The sequence below is a fragment of the Molothrus aeneus genome, chromosome 2, assembly GCF_037042795.1.
Source record: "Molothrus aeneus isolate 106 chromosome 2, BPBGC_Maene_1.0, whole genome shotgun sequence".
Taxonomy (NCBI): Eukaryota; Metazoa; Chordata; class Aves; order Passeriformes; family Icteridae; genus Molothrus; species Molothrus aeneus.
Genome location: NC_089647.1, coordinates 346,036 through 370,289, shown reverse-complemented (window position 1 = coordinate 370,289; position 24,254 = coordinate 346,036). Strand labels below are relative to the sequence as shown.

The 24,254-nt window shown below is 52.4% G+C and overlaps 1 protein-coding gene across 1 annotated transcript; it reads left to right on the top strand.

Annotated features, from left to right (window-relative positions):
• Positions 1-4,723: 4,723 nt before the first annotated feature.
• RNF169 (ring finger protein 169) lies at positions 4,724-24,043 on the top strand. Its single transcript, XM_066571814.1, has 6 exons — positions 4,724-5,054; positions 11,759-11,835; positions 15,593-15,739; positions 16,439-16,551; positions 17,224-17,323; positions 19,362-24,043. Exons 1-6 carry the CDS (start codon positions 4,724-4,726, stop codon positions 20,556-20,558), a joined length of 1,965 nt encoding a protein of 654 aa, XP_066427911.1. The 3' UTR covers positions 20,559-24,043.
• The last annotated feature ends 211 nt before the right edge of the window (positions 24,044-24,254 follow it).

Here is a 24,254-nt window from a genome sequence, read left to right as displayed (position 1 = left end):
GGCAGTTTCTGCAGGAAAAAAAAACAACTCTTCTTTCCATCCATCTCCTGATTTTGTCTAACTCTACCCCAGGCGCCAACACATTCCCCATGCTTGTAGGTGCCTGTTCCTGGAGCTGCATGCGAGGGAAATCTTTGGAATAAGAGAACTTTTAATATCCCTCTAAATCAGCAGCTTTGTTATTTTCTCTTTAAGCTGCAAGCAAAAGAAATCAAGACCCATTTCTGTGCCCACATGGGCTGGACATACATTCTGGGGAGAAAATGGGAAGCACTGAAAGCCAGTGGTGAAAGCAGGTGAATCTTCAGCCCACCTTGACTCTGCCCCCAGGGATGCCTGTGACCCTCTGAGAGCACAGCCCAGTGTGCAGAGCAGGAGACAGGGCTGAGGCATTGCAGGGATGGCCACAATCTGTTCTTGACTAGCTCCAACCGCCATTTCACTGCCCTCCCCGGGAATGGCCAGGGGATTCTGCTGAAGGACCAGGAATTCCTGGCATACAGGAGCCCAGAATCCAGGGACACTCTGCACATCAGCTGGCACCAGAGAGCACAAGCTGTGCTGTCCCATTCCAGGGCCAGCCACAAATGGGAATTCTTCTCCCAAGGAAGAATTTCTTGCCTATGTCCATGCCTGCCCTCTGGCACTGGCAGCCATTCCCTGTGTGCTGTCCCTCCATGCCTTGTTCCCAGTCCCTCTGCAGCTCTCCTGGAGCCCCTCCAGGCCCTGCAAGGGCTCTGAGCTCTCCCTGGAGCCTTCTCCTCTCCAGGTGAGCACCCCCAGCTCTCTCCAGCCCTGCAGCAGCTCTGGAGCCTCCTCTGGGCTCTCTCCAGCAGCTCCAGGTGCTGCTGCTGTTGTTGGACCCAGAGATTAAAATTATCAGCACCTAAAGCCACTTGCCCTTTTTCACTGCTCCACTCATTCCCAGCTCTCTGCAAGTCTTTTGTAGCAATGCCCCTCTGTTTTCCCCTCATGGCCTGATGGAGATGTTTAGAGGGGTTTGGATGAACAGCAGGCTCCTTCCAGCTCCCACCAGGAAAAGCTGGGACCTCCTCTCCCAGCTCTTCCCTTGCACAGGGCTGGCTTGAAAAGCCCATTTGTAGCACAGGGCTGTGGGCAAGTTATGAAAGTGCTGAGAAAAACGGGGACACAAAGTCCAAGTCAATGGAGTTATTTTGTGGCTCTGCAGCAACAGCAGCAGCTGAATTCAGGACTGTAGATCCTGGCCCCACATCAGGGCTAAAACTTATGGCAAAGTTCAGGCAAGTCCCAAGTGCAGACCCAGGAAATAAAGGCCAGCCTTGTCAGGAGCAAGGTGCTGTGTTACATCTCTGTTGGGTCTCATAAAGAATACATTCACCCCTTGGCAAAACCAAGGCTCTTTATCTTCATCTGTGGAGGAATCTGTCTGACAGCTCAACACTGCCAACACCAATCCATCTGTGATCATGAACCAGGCTCCAAAATCCATGGCACTGGCCTGCAAATAATAACACATGGCTGTGCTCTGTTTGTCTTCTGGTTCCTGGGTCTTCAGGTCAAACTCACTTCATGTTCTATGGGCAATCAAGAGGACAAGACAATTCTCTTTTTTTTTTTTTTTTTTTTTTTTTTTTTTTTTAATGAGAATGAAAACAGAATCTGGTGGTATTTGGAACCACAAGCTGTGGCATGTGAGAGACCCTGAGGCAAACCATGACAGCCAGGTGGGAGCTGTGGCCAGCAGGAGGGCAGAGGGGGCTGCCTGAAGCACAGGAGGGATTCCTGCTCCAATTCCACAGTCTTCTTCCACTGTGATCATGTCCTTTATCTCTGGCCTGCATTTGGGGAGGAGTCACTGCATCCCACATCAGGCTGCCACAAGTCCAAGCTGTGTCAGATGGGCTTTAAATTGAATTATTTTCTCTGCCATATTCCACAGCAAAGCCCACATTTTCCTTGTGCCACACCTTCACACAAGTCCCATCATAAGCCTGAAGCCTCACGGGTTTCCTCTCCTCACCTGGGGAGTCAAAAACTAGAGGATTAGTGGGATGTGGAGAAGGAATTGTTCCCTGTGAGGGTACCCAGAGCAGCTGTGGCTGCCTCTGGATCCCTGGAATGTCCAAGGCCAGGCTGGATGGGCTTGGAGCAGCCTGGGACAGTGGAAGGTGTCCCTGCCTACCTCAAGGCATGAGGTGAGTTTGATGTCCCTTCCAAGCCAGTCCAGCCCAGGATTCCCTGCTCCCATCCTCCGGGTGAGCAGTGCTGGTGACAGCTCCTCAGGGAGGCCTCCTGAAGGTGGCTGTGCTTGGGGGATGCTCATCAGAGGGTTTCCCAAGGAGTCCCTTCCAATGTGTGACACTCCCCCGTGCCTGGGAGCTGGTGGGCTCTGAGGAGCTCTAGAGCCACACCTTTGGCAGGGTTTAAGGTTTAAGCCACTGACTGGTGAGGCTTAAGAAGGTAATTTACCGATGGAAGCACCTGGTCCAACCTGGAATGGGAAACCTGGTCCCTTTTTCAGAGTCTGAGCATGTTTCCAAGCACAAACCCAAATAAATATCTGTAATCTGTGCAAACCACTGGCACAGAGAAGAGGACAGTGGTAAGAGATCCTCCTCCAGGGACAGAGATCAGCAACCAAGCAAGAGGCAGGGGTGGAGAAAGGCTGGATAAAGCAAGGGGGAAGGACAGAGAGGAAAAATGGGAGAGCACAGTGTGCATGCACCGTGACCTGTCCCACCTGCACCCCATGGAAGGTGGGCAAGAGAAACGGCGGTGCCAGAGCCCTGCCAGCTCCTCGGGAGAGGTGAGCAGCAGGGAAACGCTCCCAGCAGGCTGGGCAAGGCTGAGCTCTTGGCTGGGGACGGCAGGGTTTGAGGCTGGAGCCTTGCACGGGCTTAGGATTCCCTCTGCAGGCCAGCCCTGAGCTCGGCACATCCCGAGCTGCAGAGCCACGGAGGCAGAAGGGACCTCAGAGCCCCACCAGTGCCACCCCTGCCGTGGCAGGGACACCTCCACTGGCCCAGGTGTTCCAGGTCCTGTCCAGCCTGGCCTGGGACCCTTCCAGGGATCCAGGGGCAGCCACAGCTCCCCTGGGCACCCTGGGCCATCTCTTTATGGCTCTTGTTGTCAAATATTCCTTCCCAGTGTTCCGTTTAACCCTGCCCTCTGGCCGTGCAAAACCACTGCCCCTCGAGGGGGTTTGGGTCGGAGGACACGCTGGAGACACAGAAACCAAGGCTGGATGTGCAGGAGCAATTTGGGAGCGCAGCTGGCAGAGATCCCTTCCCAAATCCCAGAGCTTGGGACTCTGCAGAGCCCTGCACAGCTCCTTGTCCTGCAGGTGGCCTTGGTGGGGAGGTGTCCCCTGGTCCCACATTCTCTGTCCTTCCCTGAGGGCTCCCCAGTGCCCAGCTCCTGGTCCAGGCTGATCCTGGGAGCAGCAGCTTTGTTGGGAGCTCAGGAATAGCACACACTGCCTCTGACTGTGGCCAGCAGCAGCAGCAGCAGCGTCTACGGGACAGACACACAGACTGCTGGACATGGGCCAGTCCCAAACCGCTGCCATAACTCATCTCAGTAAAGCCAGCACGAGCTTTTTGTTTCACGAGAAGCAACTTTTTTGTCAACTGGCACTTGATGGAGCCCACAACAGCAGGGATCCACATGCTGGTATCCTTTTAGTCATTCAACAGCCAGAGACAACTAAAGATAGACGTGTGGGTGAGATGGAAAGTTAATGATATCCCCCAGCAAGCTCCTGGCACTGGTGCAGAGGCTGTTTCCTGGGCATGGATCGCCCCTTCCTCCCTCCAGCCAAGGAGAGAGGAGCCTGCTCAGGGGGGCTCAGAGGTGTAGGCTTTTCCCTTCTGCCAACCCAACGTAGCTGAGAGGCTCCATCAGAGAGGGTGTTAAAATATGATGAGAAGACAGATTGCTTTGGTGCCCCAGTAAAGAGACGAGAAGCAGAAGAGATTTCCATAGCAACTGGTGCAGAGGCTCTGCCTCCTCTGGTCGCTCTGAGTCACCGTCCATGGTGGTTTAACTCTGGCTGGACGCGGGGTACCCACCAAAGCTGCTCCGTCACCCCCTCCGCAGCTGGACAGCGGAGGGAAGAGTGAACAAAGGGCTCATGGGCCGGCATAAGGACAGAGGGACCAGCCACCCGCTACAGTCACAGCGGGCAGAGCTGGGGTCTTCACCTGGGGACACCTCAGAGCCCTTGCAGGGCCTGAAGGGGCTCCAGGAGAGCTGCAGAGGGGCTGGGGACAAGGCATGGAGGGACAGCACACAGGGAATGGCTCCCACTGCCAGAGGGCAGGCATGGATGGGATATTGGAAGTTAGGGATTGTTCCCCGTGAGGATGGAAAAGTCCTGGCACAGGGTGCCCAGAGCAGCTGTGGCTGCCCCTGCATCCCTGGCAGTGCCCAAGGCCAGGTTGGACACTGGGGCTTGGAGCAGCCTGGGACAGTGGAGGCGTTCCTGCCATGGCACTGGGTGGGCTTTAGGGTCTTTCCATCCCAACCCATCTGTGATTCCATGAATTATCCCAACAACCGGGTGCCCAGCCCGCCCCGTCCCGACCGGGACCGCGCAGGGGGCGCTGCCGTCCGCCGCGCCGATGAATATTCATGAGCGGGCGTGGCCGGCGCGCGCTCATTACTATGCGCCGCGGGGGGCGCCCCCTCATGAATTATGCGGGGTAGGCGTGGCCGCCGCGGCCCTTCAAAGTGTGGGAAGATGGCGGCGGCGGCGGCGGGTGCCGGCGGCCGGGCCGCGGTGCGGGGGCGGCGGCGGCGGGGCCGGCCCGCGGCCCAGGAGGAGCAGGAGGCGGTGGTGCTGTCGGTGGCCGAGTGCCCGGTGTGCCGGCAGGCGCTGGTGGAGGCGGTGACGCCGCCCTGCCGCCACTCGCTCTGCCTCGCCTGCTTCCAGCGCTGCCTGCAGGGCCCGGGCCTCTGCTGCCCGCTGTGCCGCAGCCGCCTCTCCACACGGGCCCGGCGGCAGCAGGCCGAGCCCGCAGCCACCACGGCGGCCGGAGCAGCGGGCGGGGAGCAGCGGCCGCCGGAGCAAGGTGCGGCTGAGGCGGCGGCGGCGGCGGCGGCGGCACCTGCGCCCCCCCCATCCTGCACCGGGAGGGGCGGGGGGGCGCGGGGGCGGGGGCGTGGCCTGGGGGCGTGGCTGCCGCGCGCGGACCCGCGGTGAGTTCGCGGGGGCTCAGCCCGGGGGGCGGGGCCACGGCGGGCGGGAGGTGCGATGAGCTCAGCCCGGGGGGCGGGGCCACCGCGGGACGTGCCGGGAATCGGCGGGGATGGGGCGGGGCCTGTGCCCGGGGGCGGGGCCTGTGCCCGGGGTGCGATGAGTTGGCGCGGGCTCAGCCCGAGCCGTGCGGGACCGGGCGGGGACAGGGGCACTGGCGCTGAGCCACCCTGCCCGGGGCATCGGGAGGTGCCCCAGGGGGGATGGAGAGCATCATCCCATGGAGGGGGTGCCGGCTGCGGGGATGTTCCCCCACTTCCTCGGGTGGTTTTGTGATGATCTCGGCCCAAAAGCGAACGGTTCCAGCGGTGCTGCCAGGAGCTGGGCAGGTTTGGGCTGCATCAAGACAGGAAGGGTTTTGCACCGTGGGAAGTCCTTTTCGCTTGTTGACATAGAAAAAGTCCATCATGCCTGTGTTCACGGCTTTTAGTTGCATGTTTCCTCTCTGCCTCCAAAGCCAGATGTCTTCTCAACTCCTAGAAAACTGATCCCTGTGTTCCCTTCAAAATAAATCCTCATCTGAGGCAGTGGCATTGCTGGAGATGCCCACCCTGCTGCTGTCAGAACTCAGGGTGCCCTGAGATCTGTTGGTTGGAGAGGCGTTGCAGCAGTGCCCAATTCAGCAGGGCTGAGGGCAGCCCTTTAGAGCAAACGAGGATTTAAGCTACAGATAAACATCCTTTTAGCCCAGCCCATTCCTTTCCGAGCGTGTTTCTGGTCTCCCGCTCCCTGCTTGTGTCAGCACCCTCTAATTGGCTGTGGGAAGAGTTGGCAGGATGAGCTTAAACAGCTCAAATTGGTGGTTTGAACCAAGCCCACTAACCTGGAAGAGATTTAGGAAGGATTTGCCGAATCCATGAGCAGATGGGCTGTGCAGGGGGAGCAGGGGCAGTGGGAACTGCCCCAGTCAGTCTCTGCTCCAGGGCCGTGGTGTCAGTCATGCTTAAATGCACTCCTTGGGTGAGAGTGCCCAGCCTTGCTGCAGGAGTGCCTGGGCACTGTCTGAGCTGGGCTTCTTAAAGCAGAATTGGTTTTAAGTCTCCACTTGTCCTGAGCTGTGGGAGATGTGTGTGGGACAAAGGGGAATGGCTTCTCACCGGGTTTAGATGGGTTACTGGGATGAAGTTCTTCCCTGTAAAGGTGCCCAGAGAAGCTGTGGCTGCCCCTGGATCCCTGGAAGTGTCCAAGGCCAGGCTGGATGGCGTTTGGAGCAGCCTGGGACAGTGGAAAGCGCATGGCAAGGTGCGGAATGAGGTGATCTGTCCAGTCCCTACGTCTGCTGCTCTGTGCTCATCCACTGAGCCAGCCATCTGACCATGGAAGACGCTGGTTAGGCCTGCTTTCCCTTCCTTCAGTCCAGCAGCCTGCCTCCCAAACACCTTGTCCTTGTTCAGAAGGGGCTTCCAGGGATAGCTGCTTCCCAGGAACCTTTCTCCCCAGCCTCACAAACCCGTCCCAGTCACCATGGCCTTATCAATGGACATGTAATGTATATATTTATCTATCTGTTTATCAGTGTCTGTAGGCCCTTGAGAGGGGGCAGCAAAGCCCAGCTCATCCCACTGGTGCCCTGGGCCAGGACAAAAGGCAAAGGACACAAACTGAAACAGTGACCATAAGAAAAACAGCTTTTACTGTGAAGGTTACCAAGCGCTGGCATGAGTTGCTCGGGGTGTTTGTGGAGTTTCCATCCTCAGAGAGAGTCAAATCCCAGTTGGACATGGACCTGGGCAGCCTGTTCCTCTGGAGACCTGGCTGGGTCTCCAGAGGTCTTTGCAACCTCAGTTATTATGTGATGCTGTTATCAAACACTGATTAAGCTCAGGTATTTAATTAAATCACTTAAAAAGTGCAAAATCTTTGACACTACTCGGTATGACCGCTTGACATACCTTGGTTATTCCAGTGTGAAGTGGCTCATTAATCGTGGTTTCATGTCCCAGTTTTCGTTATTCCCTTTGGGATTCTCCCATAGCAGTGGGCTGAAGGAGCTCTCAGACCCTGCCTGAGGCTGGGGATTCTGCCCTAGGTGATCAAATAGGTGTAAAGTCCCAGTCCTTGTCACAGAACTGGACAGAAATCAGCAGGGGCACCCTCGCACTGCCTGTGTTGTGTCTTGGCGTGGGCTGGGCTTGCCGAGAGCTGCTGGGCACCTGATTCCCCAGGAGCTGCCCTGCTGCCTTCAGCCTGGCCCCAGCTGCTGCTCCAGGAGGATGCAGGTGGCCCTCGGGTCCCACGTCCTCTCCGGGCATCTCCTGGGAAGGCGCCCCATGGAACTTGGAGATGCCATGAGTGAGAGCCAAAGCTGCAGGGCTGGCTGCAATGCCCTGCCGAGTGAGGTTTCTGCTACTGAAACAGTTGCTTGGTGGGGTTCTTGGAAGGCAGAGAGGAGCAGCAGATGGGAGGCTTGGAGGCTGTTTGAGGATCCGGCTGGCCAAGGGGAAGGAACAGGAGATGTTTGCAGCGAGGTGCTCAGCCTGGTTTGTGGGGGAATGAGTACATTGCCCTTTCAGAGAGTCAGATTTCTCCTGTTTCTCCTGTGCCCAGTAGCAGTGCCCAGCAGTCACTGGCTGAGCCCGTGCAGGAGGGGTGCTGTGTTTTTGCCAGACTTGTGAAATGACTTCCCCCTCCTTCCTCCCAGTCCTTTTTTGGCAGTGGTTTTCCCCTTTCCCCGCTGGACCAAACCAGTCTGCTTCTTGAGCATTTCCTGGTGATTCCTTGAGTTCCTGTTGTTTCTGTTCTTCTGCAGCCTGTCACTGGTTGTTTTTTTGTCTCAAGACCACAGTGCTACAAGTTTGGAAGTGGCAATCCCAAAGAAGCCTTTCCCTGTCAGTGATTTGCTTGAACTGATTAGAACTGACCCCGTCCCTTTTTTCCTCCTTGTCACAGTGTTGTACTGCTGGTGGGATGAGTTAAATTAAGGATTTCCTAGGAAGGTAGGATAGGGTGCCTCTCTGCGGGCAGTAACTGTGCTGTGGGGCTGTCAGAGGGCTTGCACCTCCATCTCTTTCCTCCCTGTCCTCTCTCCAGCACTCCACACTACCTGAATTATTTTTAATCTAATGAAGAGAAAGGCCAGACCCAGAGCTAGCCCCAGTGGTCAGTGTGAGAGGCATGGCAGTGGATCATTAACTCCTGGAAAATAAATTTCCAGTTGAGTCGTGCTTACACCGTGCCAGGGTCAGAAAATTCCTAGCTTCTTGTTTTGTGTTCTGAAAGCATTTAAGATTTCATCTTCAGCTGCAGGAGTTGAAAGGAAAAGTAGTGAAAACCCGGAGGGAAATGGGAGCTGCAGAGCCAGCTGAAAGTTTCCATGGGAGCTGGGGGCGAGGGGGACTGGCTGCTGCTGGGGCACAGCTGGCACCCGCCCGATGGCATCGCTTTGGCAGGAGCCAGGAGCCTCTGAAGGACAGACAGGGAGCCAGAGGGTTCTGATTCGAGTTCAGCTTTACTCTCAGTCAGCCCGCGCTGCTGAATCCACCAGATGGAGGTTTCTGAGTCTTTTGCCAGGAAATGTGAAATGTGCCGGTCAGGAGTGTGGCTCCACAGGGATGGTGTGCGTGTAAGACACACTTCCAAGCTGGTGTGGAAAGATGGGCTCACTCAAGGGGATGGAGGCTGCAAGTCAGATGCCTCTTATAAAGAAAACCAGCGTTAAATAATTAGAAAATCTTTTGTCCTCTCAAATTGTGCAGAAATCAGTTGCTTTTTCCAAGACTGAGCACAATAGGATGCAACTCTTGACTGCCAGCATGAAAAAGCAGGATGCCAGGTTTGATTTGCCACCACGACTGTTTCAGTGCTGTCCCCAGGCTGGGAAGGAGCATCCCAGCAGCCCTTCAGAGTCAGCTTCATCCAGGAACCACTTCTGCTGACCCACAGATCACTCGAGAGGAAGGGCAGGCTGGAGATTTGCTGTGAAATCAAGTAAAAAGCCTTTTCTTCCGTGGTTTTGCCTGCTTTGCTGTTGTCCTAGCAGGAAGGTGGCACTAGGTGACCCCCAGTAGTCCCTGCCAGCCTGACCCATTCTGGATTTCTGTGGAATGCAGATGTACATCATTGCACACACTTTTGTTTTCATCTCTTCTGTACAGAGTTGGAAATTTGGGGGCTCATCTCTCTTTGACCCACCTGTAAAATATACAAGTTGGTGCATAAGGATACTGTTGATAAAGTTGCCTCCACCTGATGTTGGACCCCTTTAGCTCAACCACCACAACTTAGACATAAATGTTATTCCATTGTTTGAAATTTCCTCAGCTTGCTGAACCCCAGTGAGAAATGAGAGCATTGACGTGGCTCATCTTTCCTGCTGCGTGTTCCCCTCGGGTTAGCTTGTGCCCTGGAGGGGAAAACTCCACTTTTTTAGCTTCTGGAGACAAGCCTTAAACATGGAGGAGTAATTGAAGCTTGCTGCAGGCGAGTTACAGATTGCTGCTGCCCCTGGCACTGTCTCCGTGGCAATTTCAGCCTGATAAAGTTCACAAAGAACTGGAACTGCTCAAGGCCACAATTGAAAAAAACATTTTGGGAAGCCAGTGGAAGGTTTCCAGCGTGGCTGGGAGCAGGAGCAGGAGCAAGGAATGCAGCCTGGCCTCCCCAGCACCAGCATCACCTGGGATTTCTATCACATGTGTAGGGACAAATTGGGATGTTGTCCTTTAGGAACAGGCCTGGCTCGTGCAGGCGTGTGAGTATGAGGAAATAGCAGCTGTTTTAATGAGAAAAAAGGCCTTATGACCTGTTTGCTGACGTGAGATTATTGGTTCACCCACCCTGCCATTTGTACCTGTCATTTGGAGGCAGATAGAACCAAGGGGAGCTCTGTGAGGGGGGCTCAGCTGCAGAAAAGGAGGCTCAGGGGGGACCCAGTGGCTCTGCACAGGTCCCTGACAGGAGGGGGCAGCTGGGGAGGGGGTTTGGGGCCCTGCTCCCAGGGAATGGGGACAGGGCAGGAGGAAACAGCCTCCAGGGACGGTCACTTTGGGAAGCAGGAGGAATTTCCCCACTGAAAGGGTGATGAGGCATTGCCTAGGGAGGTGCTGCAGTCCCATCCCTGGAGGTGTCCAGAGAACAACTTTGGATGGGACACTGGGCTGGGTGACAAGGTGGGACTGAGCACAGATTGGACTCAATGGCCTCAGACGTCTTTTCCAGCCTAAATAATCTTGGGATTCTGTGAAAACGTGTTGGAGCTGCTGGTTGATATCCTTTAATTTTAGCAGGGTGGGGAAAGGAAGTACCCCTGATGTTTCCTCCTTGCCCAAACCTGCTCCATCCTGACAGTATCACGTTGGGATGATGAGCTGTGCTGCACCCTGCCTGGAATACTGACATGGGTTGAGCCAGGATGGCTGTCCAGGGGTTGTTGTTTTGTTCTGCTTGTTCCCTTTGCCTCCAGGCTCCTCCAGCTGAAGTGCAGCTTGCCCAGACTTGCACTGCACGGAAGTGGGAGGGAACTTTGAGGCTGAAACAAGCAAGGGACTCCTTTGGGAGTAAGAGACTCCAGGGATGGAAGCTGAGCTGTAACCCTGTGCCAGCATGCTTTTGGCTTCTGACTTGCCCAGGGGAAGGGGAGGAAGTGGGAGCAGGACAGGAACTCGTGCCAGACAGAGCATCCTGCCCTCAGACCCCTGATCTGGGGAGTGCCCTGCAAGCAGGAGAAAGGCTGTGCTTCCTCTGGGACAGCAGTGCAGGAGCTGCAGCGGGGCGTGGAGGGGGCATTCTGGGCCTGCAGCAGGCACCTGAAGCCTGGCTTTGCTCCTGGCACTCAGATTCCCTGTGCCTGAAACCTGGCTTTGCTCCTGGCACTCAGATTCCCTGTGCCTGAAGCCTGGCTTTGCTCCTGGCACTCAGATTCCCTGTGCCTGGATCCTGGCTTTGCTCCTGGCACTCAGATTCCCTGTGCCTGGATCCTGGCTTTGCTCCTGGCACTCAGATTCCCTGTGCCAGGATCCTGGCTTTGCTCCTGGCACTCAGATTCCCTGTGCCTGAAGCCTGGCTTTGCTCCTGGCACTCAGATTCCCTGTGCCTGAAGCCTGGCTTTGCTCCTGGCACTCAGATTCCCTGTGCCTGGATCCTGGCTTTGCTCCTGGCACTCAGATTCCCTGTGCCTGGATCCTGGCTTTGCTCCTGGCACTCAGATTCCCTGTGCCTGAAGCCTGGGTTTATTCCCAGCACTCAGATTCCCTGTGACATCCCCGGGCTGTTCCACAGCCCCGTGTTTACATCCTCCCAGTGCTCCCTGATTGCTTAACTGCTTGTCAAGGACTCTTGAGAATCTCACAGGAAACTCGGGAAGTGCAAAGTGGGATTGCTGGGCCATCTCCTCCTGATGTTTCTGTGTGTTAAACAGAGCTGTGATGGCAGTGGCAGAATATAAACATCTGGGGTTGAAAAGAGTGCTGCAGAAGCTCTTGTGCAGCCTCTGGAGATCTCACCCTTTTTTGGGAAATAATGGCCAGCGCCAGTTATCCTGTACTAAAAAATAATTCCTTTTTTTTCCCCTTTTCTTTCCAGACTTTATATTCAGAGCACCCATTAAATTAAGCAAAACAGGAGAGCTCCGAGAAGAATATGAAAGCCAGCTGAGGAAGGTCAGTATTTTGGGTAATTGTGGTTTTTCTTCCAGAACAACTTGGATTTCCTGCAGGAATGCCATCCTACCTGTAGGGAAACCTGAAGGGCTCTTTTTTCCTGTTCTTTAACAATGCTCATTTATTCTCTTTACACTGTTCAGCCAGTTCAGGAAATGGCTGTAATTGAGCATGTGGAAGCCAAATTTTGCTGTCTTAGCCTGCCTTCCAGAACATGGACGTGTACCTTCTTTGGAGTGACTGTTTGGTTGTGGATGTAATTCCATAAAGGCTTTTGCAGCCTAAGGCATCTCCTTCTCCTCAAACATCCTTCTCCTTAAAAGCAAACTGTTCCAAACTAGAGCTTTCTGGTTGTTTTTTTAGCCAAGAATAAAATGTCTTTTAAAACAGCCTTGTCTGCAAAAAGATACCATGTGCAGCCCAGTGCCAGCCCTGCTCCCTTCCCTCCCAGTCAGAAAATACTTGACCATGTTTCCAGTATTTGGGCATGTTTTTGTCTTGTTCTCCTTCAGCCTGCTGCCTTCCTCTTCTTGCCCCCTGCCAGATGGGAGATGGGTTTCTTCCCCCTGCCAGCTTAAACTTGGTTTTTGTGAAGCTCAGCTGAAAGAGCCATGTGGGAGGAGGCTCTGTGAGTCGCCACCTCAGAGGAAATGGCAGTGAGATTTGTGTGGTGATGCAGTCACACTGTTTCTTTGTTCACAGAATCAGAATAGAATCACAGAATCATCTAAACAAGGGAAAAGCCCTCACTTGTTACTTGGGGTGAGAGACTGACTCTCACCTGGCTCTACCCTCCTGTCAGGAAGTTGTAGGGAAGCTGGTCTGAAAATTGTCGCTGTTGCTGCTTATCAAGAGTTTCTTGGTATCTCTGAACTTCTGGATCAGGGAGGACTCAGGTTGGAGAACCTAAGCTTGGATATGATTTGGTTTCCTTCCCTGTCTCAAGACACAGGGTTTCATCCCAGCTTCCCTGCCTGTGCAATGGGGATAACTTGGGCTTTCCTCCTGAGGAAGGGACAGGAGCATTTCCAAACCTTTTTACATCTCCCAGATGTGAGTTGTTTCATCTGTCTGAACTCTTGACCCGCTTCCACCCTTTTTGCAGTTGAAAACAAAGTGGTACCATAATTATGTACTGGAGAGATTTTATTTAACATGGACTATCTCATAGCTTAATTTTCCCAGCTGCCTTTCAGAATGAGCTAGATCTTTGCTGTCTGTGCAGGACAGCAAGAATGGGTTTTCCTCTTTCATGCCCTTGGTGCTCTTGCATTTTTTGTTTTCCCAGAGGAGGCTGTCGTTTCTGTGCACTCAAACCCTAACTCATGCTGTCCAGCTGTCTTTCCCTCTATCACAAGCAAGTCTGTTGCTTGTGAGCACACACAGAGTGGGAGGGAAACTCCCACCTGAGGCATGTGCTGACATGCAGCCTCCCAGAGCCAGGGCAGAGGAGCAGGCTCCGGGAGCCAGCAGACCTGGACAGGGAAGAGAAGATACCAAACGTGAGTTTGCCCGACTTTTGGAATTAATGGTAGTGTCAGGAGTGGTGCTTCTGAGTGAACAACTATCCATTGCTTGTACATTTTTCCCCCTCCTGCAGCTGCAGTATCCAAAAGGACTGAAATGCATTTTCTCATTAACTGTGCTGTCTACAGCAGCTGTTGGTGCTGCATCCAGTATTTCAGAGATGCTGCTCAGATAACATGAGGTCCTTCTCCAGGGTACATGTTTCACACTACTTTGTTTCAGTTTCTGGTCCTCCTGTCCCAGCACAGCATTGCCATGTCTGGAAGGAAGTTCTCTGGGAGACAATTTACATTAAGGCTACCTCAAATTATTATTTTTGAAATTAGTACAGATTTTATCATTAGAGTTTGATTTTGCTTGCAGCCTTAATTCTGGACCTAAATTGTTTTTTGTATTCTCTTAATTAGGATTAGGATCCTGTTGTTGCCTTTTTGACTTCATTGTCAGCAGAGCTTGGGTTGTGCCATGGATTCCCCCAAAATCCTTAAATATTCCCGTGTGTTGTTACATATTCTTGTGTCTTTCGATTTTATAATTTAGCCAGAAAAGTGAATTTTTCCATATAACTTTCTTCCACATGAGAAATATAGGAGGGACACGAATGCTGGGTGGTATTTCAGCCAGCCCAAAAAAATACTTAAATCTTTATGATAAATCTTGGTGTGAATTTGTTTTTCAGATGCTTCCAAAAAGGCAGAAATACTGTTGACTTAGAGCAGACTATTCATCATGTCTGCATCATGTGGTCACAATCTATGTTAGTCAGACACTGTTGTAGTTATTGCTTGAGATTATTAATAGATGAGGAATTTAAAGATACATCTTAAAACAACTCCGAGCAAGGAGTCAAACCAGTCCTTGAAAATATTTGCTGAACACCCACAATCAGCCAAACAGTGGAGCTTTTCCTGGTTTCTGCCTTTTTTCCTCCTTGTTTTCCTCCTTGTTTCTCTCTTCCTCAGCTCTGGGGGCTTGGTTTCAGTAGGATTTGGGTCTTTGCCAGTTTGAAGATCACAATGTGCTTTTCCTGTAATGCCTCGTGAACTCTGTTTTCTTTCTCATCCTTATGTCCATAGTGCTGAGATTTTCCCTTCCTCCAACAGGGAAGAAAAACACTAAATATTTTTGGAAGAAGTTGTTGCTGCCTTTTTGAGTTAGGGGAGCTTCCTAAGCACCTGAGATGGCTATGCCCAAGTATGAGGAAAAGCCCAGGGATATGGGTGCCGGGTGCTGTGGGTCATGAGCAGGACAAAGAGGTGTCAGTCAGAGGTGTGGATAAGTTCTGGGCGGATGGAGGAAGGAGGGAGGCTCTGTTCTGTGTACAGGTTGATGTAGACTATTCCTGGGCTGTGTCTAAGCTGGGGAAGAGGCAAGGCACAAGCTGGGAGAATGGCTGGAGATGGAGGGAGAACCTCCACGGGCAGGGACAATCAGATGGTGCCAAGCCTCTTCCTCAGGAAAAGGTAGTGGAAAGGGGGAGAAAAGGGGTCTTGTTGGTTTTGTGACAGCAAGTCTGCAAAAATAAACCAACCTGGCAGAAAAGGGGAGTTTGGTTCCTTAGGTGAGCAGAATAGTGCAGCAGGACAGGCAGCCCATCAGAGTCCATGGACCTTGAGTCCCAGATCCTGGCATTCCCTGCTTGAAGCTGAGCTCAAGCTTTGAGCCTGGGGTCAGCTGTCAGGGGAAAGGTGGCCTCTCTGGATCCCCTCCATCCACCCAACACGCTGGAGAAACAATGGGATTTCATCTCTCCTGCAGCTTTCAGCGTGGGGATTGCTGCATCTCACCTTTTATTTTAGATGCTGCTGCCAAATTGTGTGTGCTGTGTGTCAGGCCATTGGGAGGCTAAAACTGGAATATCACACCTTGCTTGAAACGGGTGTTGCACATTTTTCTATGTAGTGTGATCACCTACAAGTAGAGAAAAGCTTTTGTCTCTCTGTTTTAGAAAATACAGTGACAGAGAAGGCTTTGTCCAGCCCTGGCCCTCACGGTGCCTTTGCTGTTTTGCAAAGAACATAAAATCCATGATACTTGTGTATAAAACACAAATGTGGTGTGGAAGCCAACCAATCTTCATGTTATTGTGAGAGAGAGGCAGTGGCTCTACGCTGGAGTGGAGAAATGAAGGCACAAAATTAAATGATGGGACCAAACTCTTGGTCTTTCCAGTCTGTAAGTGTAGGACATCAAATTATAACTACCCTACCTCTCTTGTCCTTATTTCCAGCTGAGAGAAGAGAAAATACAAGAAGAAAAGACATCTGAGGATCTGATTCACAAGTTCATCCTAGATGACATTGATGTAGGGAAAAGAAAAATGGAGGAACAGCAGAAAAAAGAAGAATCTGTAGTGCTGAAAGGGAACCAAGACTGTGTAAGTGAGCTCATGCTTCTCCTTCCTGCCCACAGGTCAAAAGTTTCATTCTTTGGCTTTCCAGGATTCCTTGATTGAGTTTCATAGTTTATTAAGGCTATGAGCTGGCAGATTCTTAAGGTCCTTGTTAATGAGAGCTGTCTTCTAAGGTCTGTTATGACTGCAGATGTCCTTCTAGAGGATTCTGTGCCTCTTTTTACCCTCTGCTGTGTGACTCTTGCTGACACAGCAGATCCCCACAGCCTTGGGGATATCCTTGGTCTTTAGGCTTGCATGCATTTCCGTGAGTATTTCTCCATGAATCTTCTGCAGTGAAGTTGTACAGATGAAGTTCAGCACATTCTTCATGCTGGCTTCTGCCTATTTCCCATTTCATTTGGGAGGTTCTGCAGGAAATGCTCTTAAAATTTCCATCTGATAGGCTGACCCATGGGGGCTGAGTGACCAACACCCTGCAGTAACCCCTATTGTAGAATTTTCCCACATCTTCTTGATTAATAAATTACCTTTATTGGATGACCAACAGCTATGTATAGGAGCTACGTGCTTATTTTTGTATTTTTTATGCCTTATGTCTTCTCAGTATAATCAGAAATGGGGGGTTTGGGGATCTTTAACACTTTTGCAAGCAAGAGCTTTATTTTCCAAGTTATTCTCTCTGTTGTGCATGTCAGCTAACTGTTCCTTGATTGACTTCAGTTTCCTGAGCGTCTCTCGGATTCCGAGAACGAAGAGCCATTCCAGGGCAAGCAGACACACCGCTCAGCTTTTGTTTCCAAGACCAGTGCTTACTCCTTTGCTTTCCTTTCAGGGTAAGAGGCTGAGACTTTGTTTAGTGTCCTTTAAAGATGTTCTTCTGACTTGTTTTAAATGCACCTGACATGCTCTAATTCAAATGGTGGTTCCAATCTAAAATAAGTGATTTTTTTTTTTTCCCCTGGAATTTTAGAGCAGACTCATTGGTAGAATGTGGTGTTTGTCTGATTGCTTCCTACCTGGAAGTTAAGGAAGTTAATGTTCATCCCATGAAGGAGAAAAATCATTGCCTGTAGATTTAAACCATTAGTCAGAAATCAGAATTCTGTGGGAGGAGCTCAGGAGTGCTGGTTCCCTTCTGCAGCACAGATATGAAGGGATGGCATCAGCCCCAAACTCCTGGGAGGCTGTTGCCTGACGCAGTGGAAGCAGCTGAATAAGCAGTTTCCAGGTGGGAAGCAGAGGGGTTTCCCAGCTTCCTCCTCAGCTCTGGCCTCAGTTCATCATGGGCCCTGGGCAGAGCTGTCCATGAAACCCTGCTGGGTTTCATGCAGAGCAGGGCTCTACTGCAAATCCAGGATTCCTGGTTCCCCTTGTCCCGAGGGCAGGGGAGGTGCCTCTGCCAGCCAGGTGCTGCCAAGGCTGATGTCTCTCCCACAGGGAGCAGCTGCCAGGGCTGGTGAGCTGCTTGTTCCCAAGGTTCCTGTTCTCATCCATCTGCTTTTCAGGAATTTAACCTCCAAGGTGGAGAGGAGCCGGAGCTGCAACGACACCATTCAGGAGAGATCCAAGAGCAGGCAGAGATCAGCCCCAGCCACCAAAGCAAAGGTACAGGCAGCGTGTGGAAACAGGTTCCTGTGTGTAAATGTTCTTATCTGAGGTTACACAGCACCAGTAATCTGGAGATATCAAATATGGGCTTTGTGGCCCTGTTATCGCCCTGGGGCCAATCACCTCCTTGTGGCTCCCAATAAAACCTGCTGGGTTAGGAATTACTAAACAGAAAAGCAGACAGGTGTCAGGGTTCTTGTGTAGCGTTGGAGGCTAATTGGAATTTGAAAGGGTTCTCATCAGGCTTTTGTTTTGTGATTCATTTTCTTTTCAAGGCTGACTCCACAGCCAGGTAAAGAAAAATGTTTTTGAAGTTTAGGAAAATAATCCTCTCTCCCTTTCTCTCCAAAGCTGTTTAAGCAAAGCAAAACTCATTTTGCTTTCCTGGCATCAGGGTACATTGGCACTTGCATACTATAGAACATAAAAAGGCCTGGTCCTCATAGGATCATAGGGTGGTTTGGGTTGGAAGGGAACTTAAAGCTCATCCAACCCCCTGCCCTGGGCAGGGACACCTTTCACTATCCCAGGGTGCTCCAAGCCCCATCCAGCCTGGCCTTGGACGCTGCTAAGGATGGGGCAGCCACCCAGCTGCTCTTGCTAGGATGTTCCCCCTCCTTGTGCTGACACCCCTCCTTACTGGGATCAGTTTCATCCCTGATGGAGAAGGAGAGGGTTCAGATCCAGAGGAGGTCCCATGAGGAGCAGAAGCCTGTGCAGTCTCCCACCTGAGCTGCTGGGAGCTGGACTGAGCCCAAAGTGAACATCCATGACTTACCTTCCCTCCAAGGACTGTCTTCTTTTTCAAGAGGATGCTGCATGGATGTGACCAATTAGATTTCCAGTACAGGGTATTCAAAAAACTTATTTTGACCTCAAAATGAGTGAGTAGGAAAACACCTTCTCTCAGACTAAGCATGGAAAGGCTGTTACTGTACACAGTAGCTGCTGGATAAAAATATTTCAGTACTAAGAAGAAGACAATTTGCAGTTGTGTGTGTTGTTACCTCTCTGATTTAGTTGGGCCAGGATTAAGCCCAAGTGTAGCAGCATTCAGGGACTGTGTCAGAGATGACAAGAAATGTTGCTCTTAATCAGAGAATCATTCAGGTTCAAGGAGACCTTCAGGGCCATCAAGTCAACACAGCACCACCACAATCTCCCCTAACCCACATCCCCAAGGGCCACATCCAGATGCCTCTTATATCTGGGCCCAGTCCTTACTCTTTCTCTCCCACAGCTTGGAAGGGAGCAAAAAATTATTTGGAGATCATTTCCCTTGAGGAGCGTGGTTTCCTTCAGCCAGGGTGGTGCGGTGCTTCTTGGCTTCTCCTTGTCTTCACAGAATCATCATCCAGGTTGGAAGAGACCCTTAAGGTCATCTAGTGCAGCCTAACACCACTAAGTGGGCAGATTTATCCAGGTAAAGAGAAAACACATTTCAAGGCCGGGTTGGACATGGCTTGTAGGAATCTGGTCTAGTGGAAACTAGTGGAGAACTATTCCCTGCCCGTGGAAGAGGGTGGAGTGAGATGGCCTTTAAAGTCACTCCTCACCCAAACCATCCTGTGGCTGTGTGGTTTTGCCATCAGAGGGGCTGTTACTTGTGGCAGGAGCAGCTCTCAGACCGAAATAGATTCTGATTCTGCTGGACTGACATAGGGGTCTCCTCGAGCCAGGTCTCATGGGCTCTTGGGGATCTACTTCACACCCAAGATAGCTCAGCTACCTTAGAAGGCATAAAATCAGCAGGATGGCTTCTGTGATCGTGTTGGAAACAAAAAGCTTTAATAGAAGGCAAAATAACAAAACTCTTTACAGAGAAAAACCTGAGCCAGGTGCAAGAGGTCCTTCCTGTCGTTCATCAGCAAACCCAAAGTTTATTTGTAAAAGCAAGTATCATTTTCCATTCACCAATCAGTGGAACCCTTCCTTCCCGTTGTTTCTTTTCCCTGCCAGTGCTGGTCTTACCTCCCTGCCAGCAGCCCCAGAGCTTGTTTGTAAGCACGGATGTGCTGTTCCTCTCCCCCTGCAGGTGCTGCCCGGGGCCGCGCCGCTGCTGGGCGTGCTGTCGTGCACGCAGAACCACCGCTGCCTGTCGGCGCCGGAGCTGAGCGCCGAGCGGCGCCTGCTGCTCAGCGCCGCCTCCTCCCTGTCCGCCCTGCACCGCCCCGAGCGCTCCATCAGCCCCGAGAGCAACGACAGCATCTCCGAGGAGCTCAACCACTTCAAGCCCATCGTCTGCTCCCCGTGCACGCCCCCGAAGAGGCTGCCCGACGGCAGAGTGCTGAGCCCCCTCATCATCAAGTCCACCCCCAGGAACCTGAACCGCAGCCTGCAGAAGCCGACCACCTATGAGGCCAGCCCTAGGATACTGAAGAAATGGGAGCAGATATTTCAGGAGCGTCAGATCAAAAAGACTCTCTCTAAAGCAACCCTCACGTCCTTGGCTTCGGAGCCCGGGGAAGACGTCGTGGTTCCTGACATCACCAACCCCGGCAGTTGCACTAAAGAGCAGCCACAAGCGCAGGAGGATCACCTTCCACCTGACACAGCAGGAGAGCCTCGCCCCGAGCTGGATTTCCTCCCTTCTGTCAGTGAAGTGAGGCTGGGAAGGGGGAGTGAGAAGAACAGGGGTTCACGGGCCTTAGCCACTGATGACGGTGCTGCTGAACCAGATGCGAGATCGAACGTGACCTCCCTAAACACACGGGTGGCTGAGGTCCCCGACCTAAAAGTGAACACATTCATGGACAAATCCTGCCTCAGCCTGGGCCCCGCAGTGCTGAGCAGGAGACTCATGGGCATCGGCGCATCGCTGCCCGACAGCAGCGCGCTGGGAGTGCCCATCAAGCCCGCGGGGAAGAAGCAGCTGAAGTACCTGAACAACAGCGAGCTGATCAACGTGCAGAACAGCACCTGCAGCTCCGTGCAGAGCCTCCTCGGGGAGCAGGCGCCGCTGCTGCGCCGCGGCCGCAAGAGACGCTGCAAAACGAAGCACCTGGAGCACAACGGCTCCGTCAAGAGACTGAGGCACGCGGCCCCGGGGGAGGCGGGGCTGCCCCCCGAGGCTCGGGACGTGGAGCAGAAGCTCCAGCAGGAGGAGGAGGACAGGAGGCTGGCCCTGCAGCTGCAGCGCATTTTCGACAGCGAGAACAGGACGGTGGAGAGGCGCAGGGTGCGCGTGGATCGGTACCTGCTGCGCTCCAAGAGCACGCTGGGGGCCAAGTAGCACCGCTGGGCCATGCTGCCTTTCTAGGGGACAGTGAGGATTATCACATTATCTTAGAGGAAAACTATTTTTTGCCCTACTTCACCCACGCAGTTGTTTTTTCGTTTCGGTGTTAAGACATTTCTGGGTCCAGTTCAGAGAGAAGCCAGCGTCCTTTCAGATTAAAAAAAAAAAAAAGAGAGAGAATGAGAAAAAAAGTCCTCAGGTCCATTGGTCTGAAGGAATTGTCTGTGATCCCCGTGAATACACTGCAAGGCCTCCACAGGCAGGCAGGCAGGCACACCTGGGATCTCCAGGTAGGAGGGGTGTGAATGTGGGGTATGAGGACCATCCCAAGAGAAATCTGAGCTCTGCTCATAGAAATTATCTGAGAGTCTTCTCCTCTCTGCCTGCCCCATTTTCTCCCTCAGGCTGCATCTGGTTGTGGGGTCAGCCTCTTATCCATGCTCTGTGTTTCTCCTGGGGAGTCCTAAACAGAGCCCCCCTGTAGTACTTCCAAATGAATGTATCTCACTGTCTGCAGCAGCAGTACAGATCATTCGTCATTTTCTTGAAGCAGAAAGCCGAATGCAGTGAAAAGAAAGACCTGAAATAAGGATTTTACTGAAAAACCTGCCCCTGCTCCAGCTTCCTGGCTTCAGGCTCAAACCACTAAGAAAGCTCAGGTGAGTGATGCACTACAGACTTCCAGGCATGAAGCTGCCTGGAGCAGAGCTGGCTCAGAGCCTGGCCTTGGTGGCAGGCCACCCTCCCAGCGTTTCTAACCCTCTTCCATGGATAAATTTCATGGATTATTTCCAGTAACTTAGCTCCAAAAGTACCCTCCCAATTCAGCCTTCTGTGGCAGCTGCCTTGCAGAGTATTCATGGGGACCCTGGAGGCCCATGGGGACCTTGTCTGGGGCAGGGGTTGTGGCTTTACCTGTCCTGCCCCCCGTGTGCCAGGTGGCAGGGCTGTCCTTGGGGTGAGGACAGTGCAGGGACAAACTTCCCTGTGGATCCTGTGAAGGGAGGGCAGCCAGTGCACATGAATAGACAGATCTGGTCTAACTGCATTGCCCCATTTCCTCCCTCCATCTTCAACAGTCAAAAAGAAAACAGGAACTGGTTTTCTTTTTCACTGCAAGGACCCTGGCAGGCTTTTTTTCCCCCCTAATTGAACTGGATTTAAAAAAAAAAACAAAAAAAAAACAGAAAAAAAAAAGGAAAAAGGAAATCTTATATTTTATTGGGTAAAATTTATATATTTTAAATACTATATTTCAACAGATCGACACTTTTGTTTTGAGAGATCTTATAGCAATGATTCCATAATATATATCTCTTTCTCTGCATCTCCTTGCCACACAAACCACTGGATGGTTCAGGCTGTACCTGAGGCTGGTGGCACCTGGCCTGCTCTGCCTTCCTCTCCTGCACCACAGCCTGGCAGGTGCTGCTTTGGGCCCAAACCAAAACCTGCTCCCCTGTCCAGCTGTCAGTTAGAAGGAAATTAAGGAATTAGAGCCTTGGCTGGGCCTGGAAGAGCAGCACAGAGAGAAGTAGTGTTGGCCTGGGTCTGCCCTGGGAGCTCAGGAGGGAAAGCTGCAGCTTTAACTTGGGATCCACGCTGGTTCTCCCAACATTTTGAGCTGCAATATGCACTTGCCAGGTGCATCCAGATGTAGAATTCTTTTTGCAGGCCCCCTTTTCTGCGGCTCCTCCCTGGAGCCCCAGACTTCCCTAAACGGTTTCCTTTTTTCTCGTGGTGTTCCTGGGGGTTCAGCTGGGCCTGGGCTGCTTACACCACAAAAAAACAGACTTACACGCTGAATGTATCTTTTCTTCCCCCTCTTAAAACAGATTTCACAGCCCAATGCACTATGCCAGTGTCTTAAATACCTTCTTTTGAAAAGATTTTATAAATGCTTAGGGGTTTGTGCGTTAATTTCCTGATCCCAAATCCAAGCTGGGCAGAAGTGTAGGAGGCAGTGCCTGGGCTGGAGCTTGTCCCCAGCCATAAAAAGCTTCATGGGACCCCTCGTGCTCCCAAAACAGAGATCCCAGCTCCCCAGGCATCACACACAGGCCATGGCATCTGCGTTCAAGGAGACCTTTGGATGTGCAATCACAGTCCTGTCCTGGAAGGGTTGCGGCCATGCCAAGCCAGGATGAATGTTTTATTAATTTAACACTCTCCAAGTCTGTGTAAGCTTGCAAAAAACAACAAAAATTGTAAATAATTACACTCAAAAGAGCAGGAGCACCCAGCCTTTCCCCTGTAAAGGTCACCTTTGCCAGAAATCATGCCAGCTGAGAAGGAAGATACCTCCTGCTGAACGGTGGATGCAGCACACAAGATTAAACCAAGTATTTATTCACGCTCCTCTGCAAGTCCTCTGCAACCCTCAGCTGCCTTCCCTCCGGGATGAAGGCATTCCTGGCTGGCTGTGGGGCAGCACGGGCGTGGGAGTGTCCTCCCAAAGTGTCTCCTCCGGAGGGGCTGGGGCTGGCTCCCTGACAGGAGGACTGTGTCTGCCAAAGATGCCCCAGCTCCCAGACAGTTCCTTTCTGACCCTCTGGAGCTCTCTGCCCGGGAAAAGCCGTGCAGGAAGGTCTGCGTTTGGAGTCAGCCAGATGAGACAGGTGAAGGAAAAGTGCCAAAAGGGATCGTGCCAGGTGATTGATTGATTGATTGATTGATTGTATGACGCTGTTGTCTATTGTCAGTATTTCTCTTCCAATGCTATTGTACATGCAGTGCACAGCAGTCACAAAGTGTAGCTTGAACAAGCGCTTCTTTCTCTGCATTTTCTCAGCGAAAGCAAAGGGGGAGATCCAAGCCTTAAAGACTCTCAGAAAACAAGCCTTTAGCAATGCTGCCAGGGCAGCACAGCCCTGGCCTGTCCCCCCGTTGTCCGGCAAGGAGCTCGTCCCACGGCCGAGGGGAAGCACACGAGATGGAGGCCACCCTCTGTCCATGGTGGAGCCCTGTGGGATGTCACCGGCGTGGAGCTGGGCTGATCCCTGTGTGCCACCCGCCCCTGGCGCTGACGAACAGCACCGTGCACCCCAGCCAGCTCCTCACTGTGCACACGGAGAGCCGGGCTGGGCTGTGCAGGGATCGCTGGGGAGCTCTCACAGCCTGGGCGTCGCTGCACCTCCCTCAGCCACGCTGTAAATCCTCGTGCTTTGTGTTCCCCCTGGCCAGCGGAGCTCCGGCTGGCTGCGGGCTCTGCTCTGCTCCCCGTGTCACACAGAGACACAGGCAGGCACCCACCCTGGCGTGCATGTGTGGAACGTGCAAGTGGAATGACGTGCAGGCGTCTGTCATGTTGTGGCTTCCGTTGCTGGAAACAGAGTAAACCCTGCTCGTGAAACAATTGTCACAAACCTGAAATACGCCGGCTAATGTGTACAAATAACAGTGTTTGTTCTAACAGCAACCGGGACTTGAACTGCAGGGCAAAGGCCGAGGTTCAAACAGAATAAAAACAGATTCTGACAGTGAGACTCCCTGCTTCTTGCTGTGCTTGGAAATGAGCACGGTCCTGCCGCTGCTTGTCCCTGACAGGTGACACTCCTTCCGAAGGAGGTTGTGCAGTAATTGTAGAATCACAAAATCGTTTGGTTGGAAAAAACTCAGAGACCCATGTCCCCCTTCCTCTGGGAAAAACCCATTTTAATCCAAGGCTGATCTGCCAGCAGCTGGGTTTGG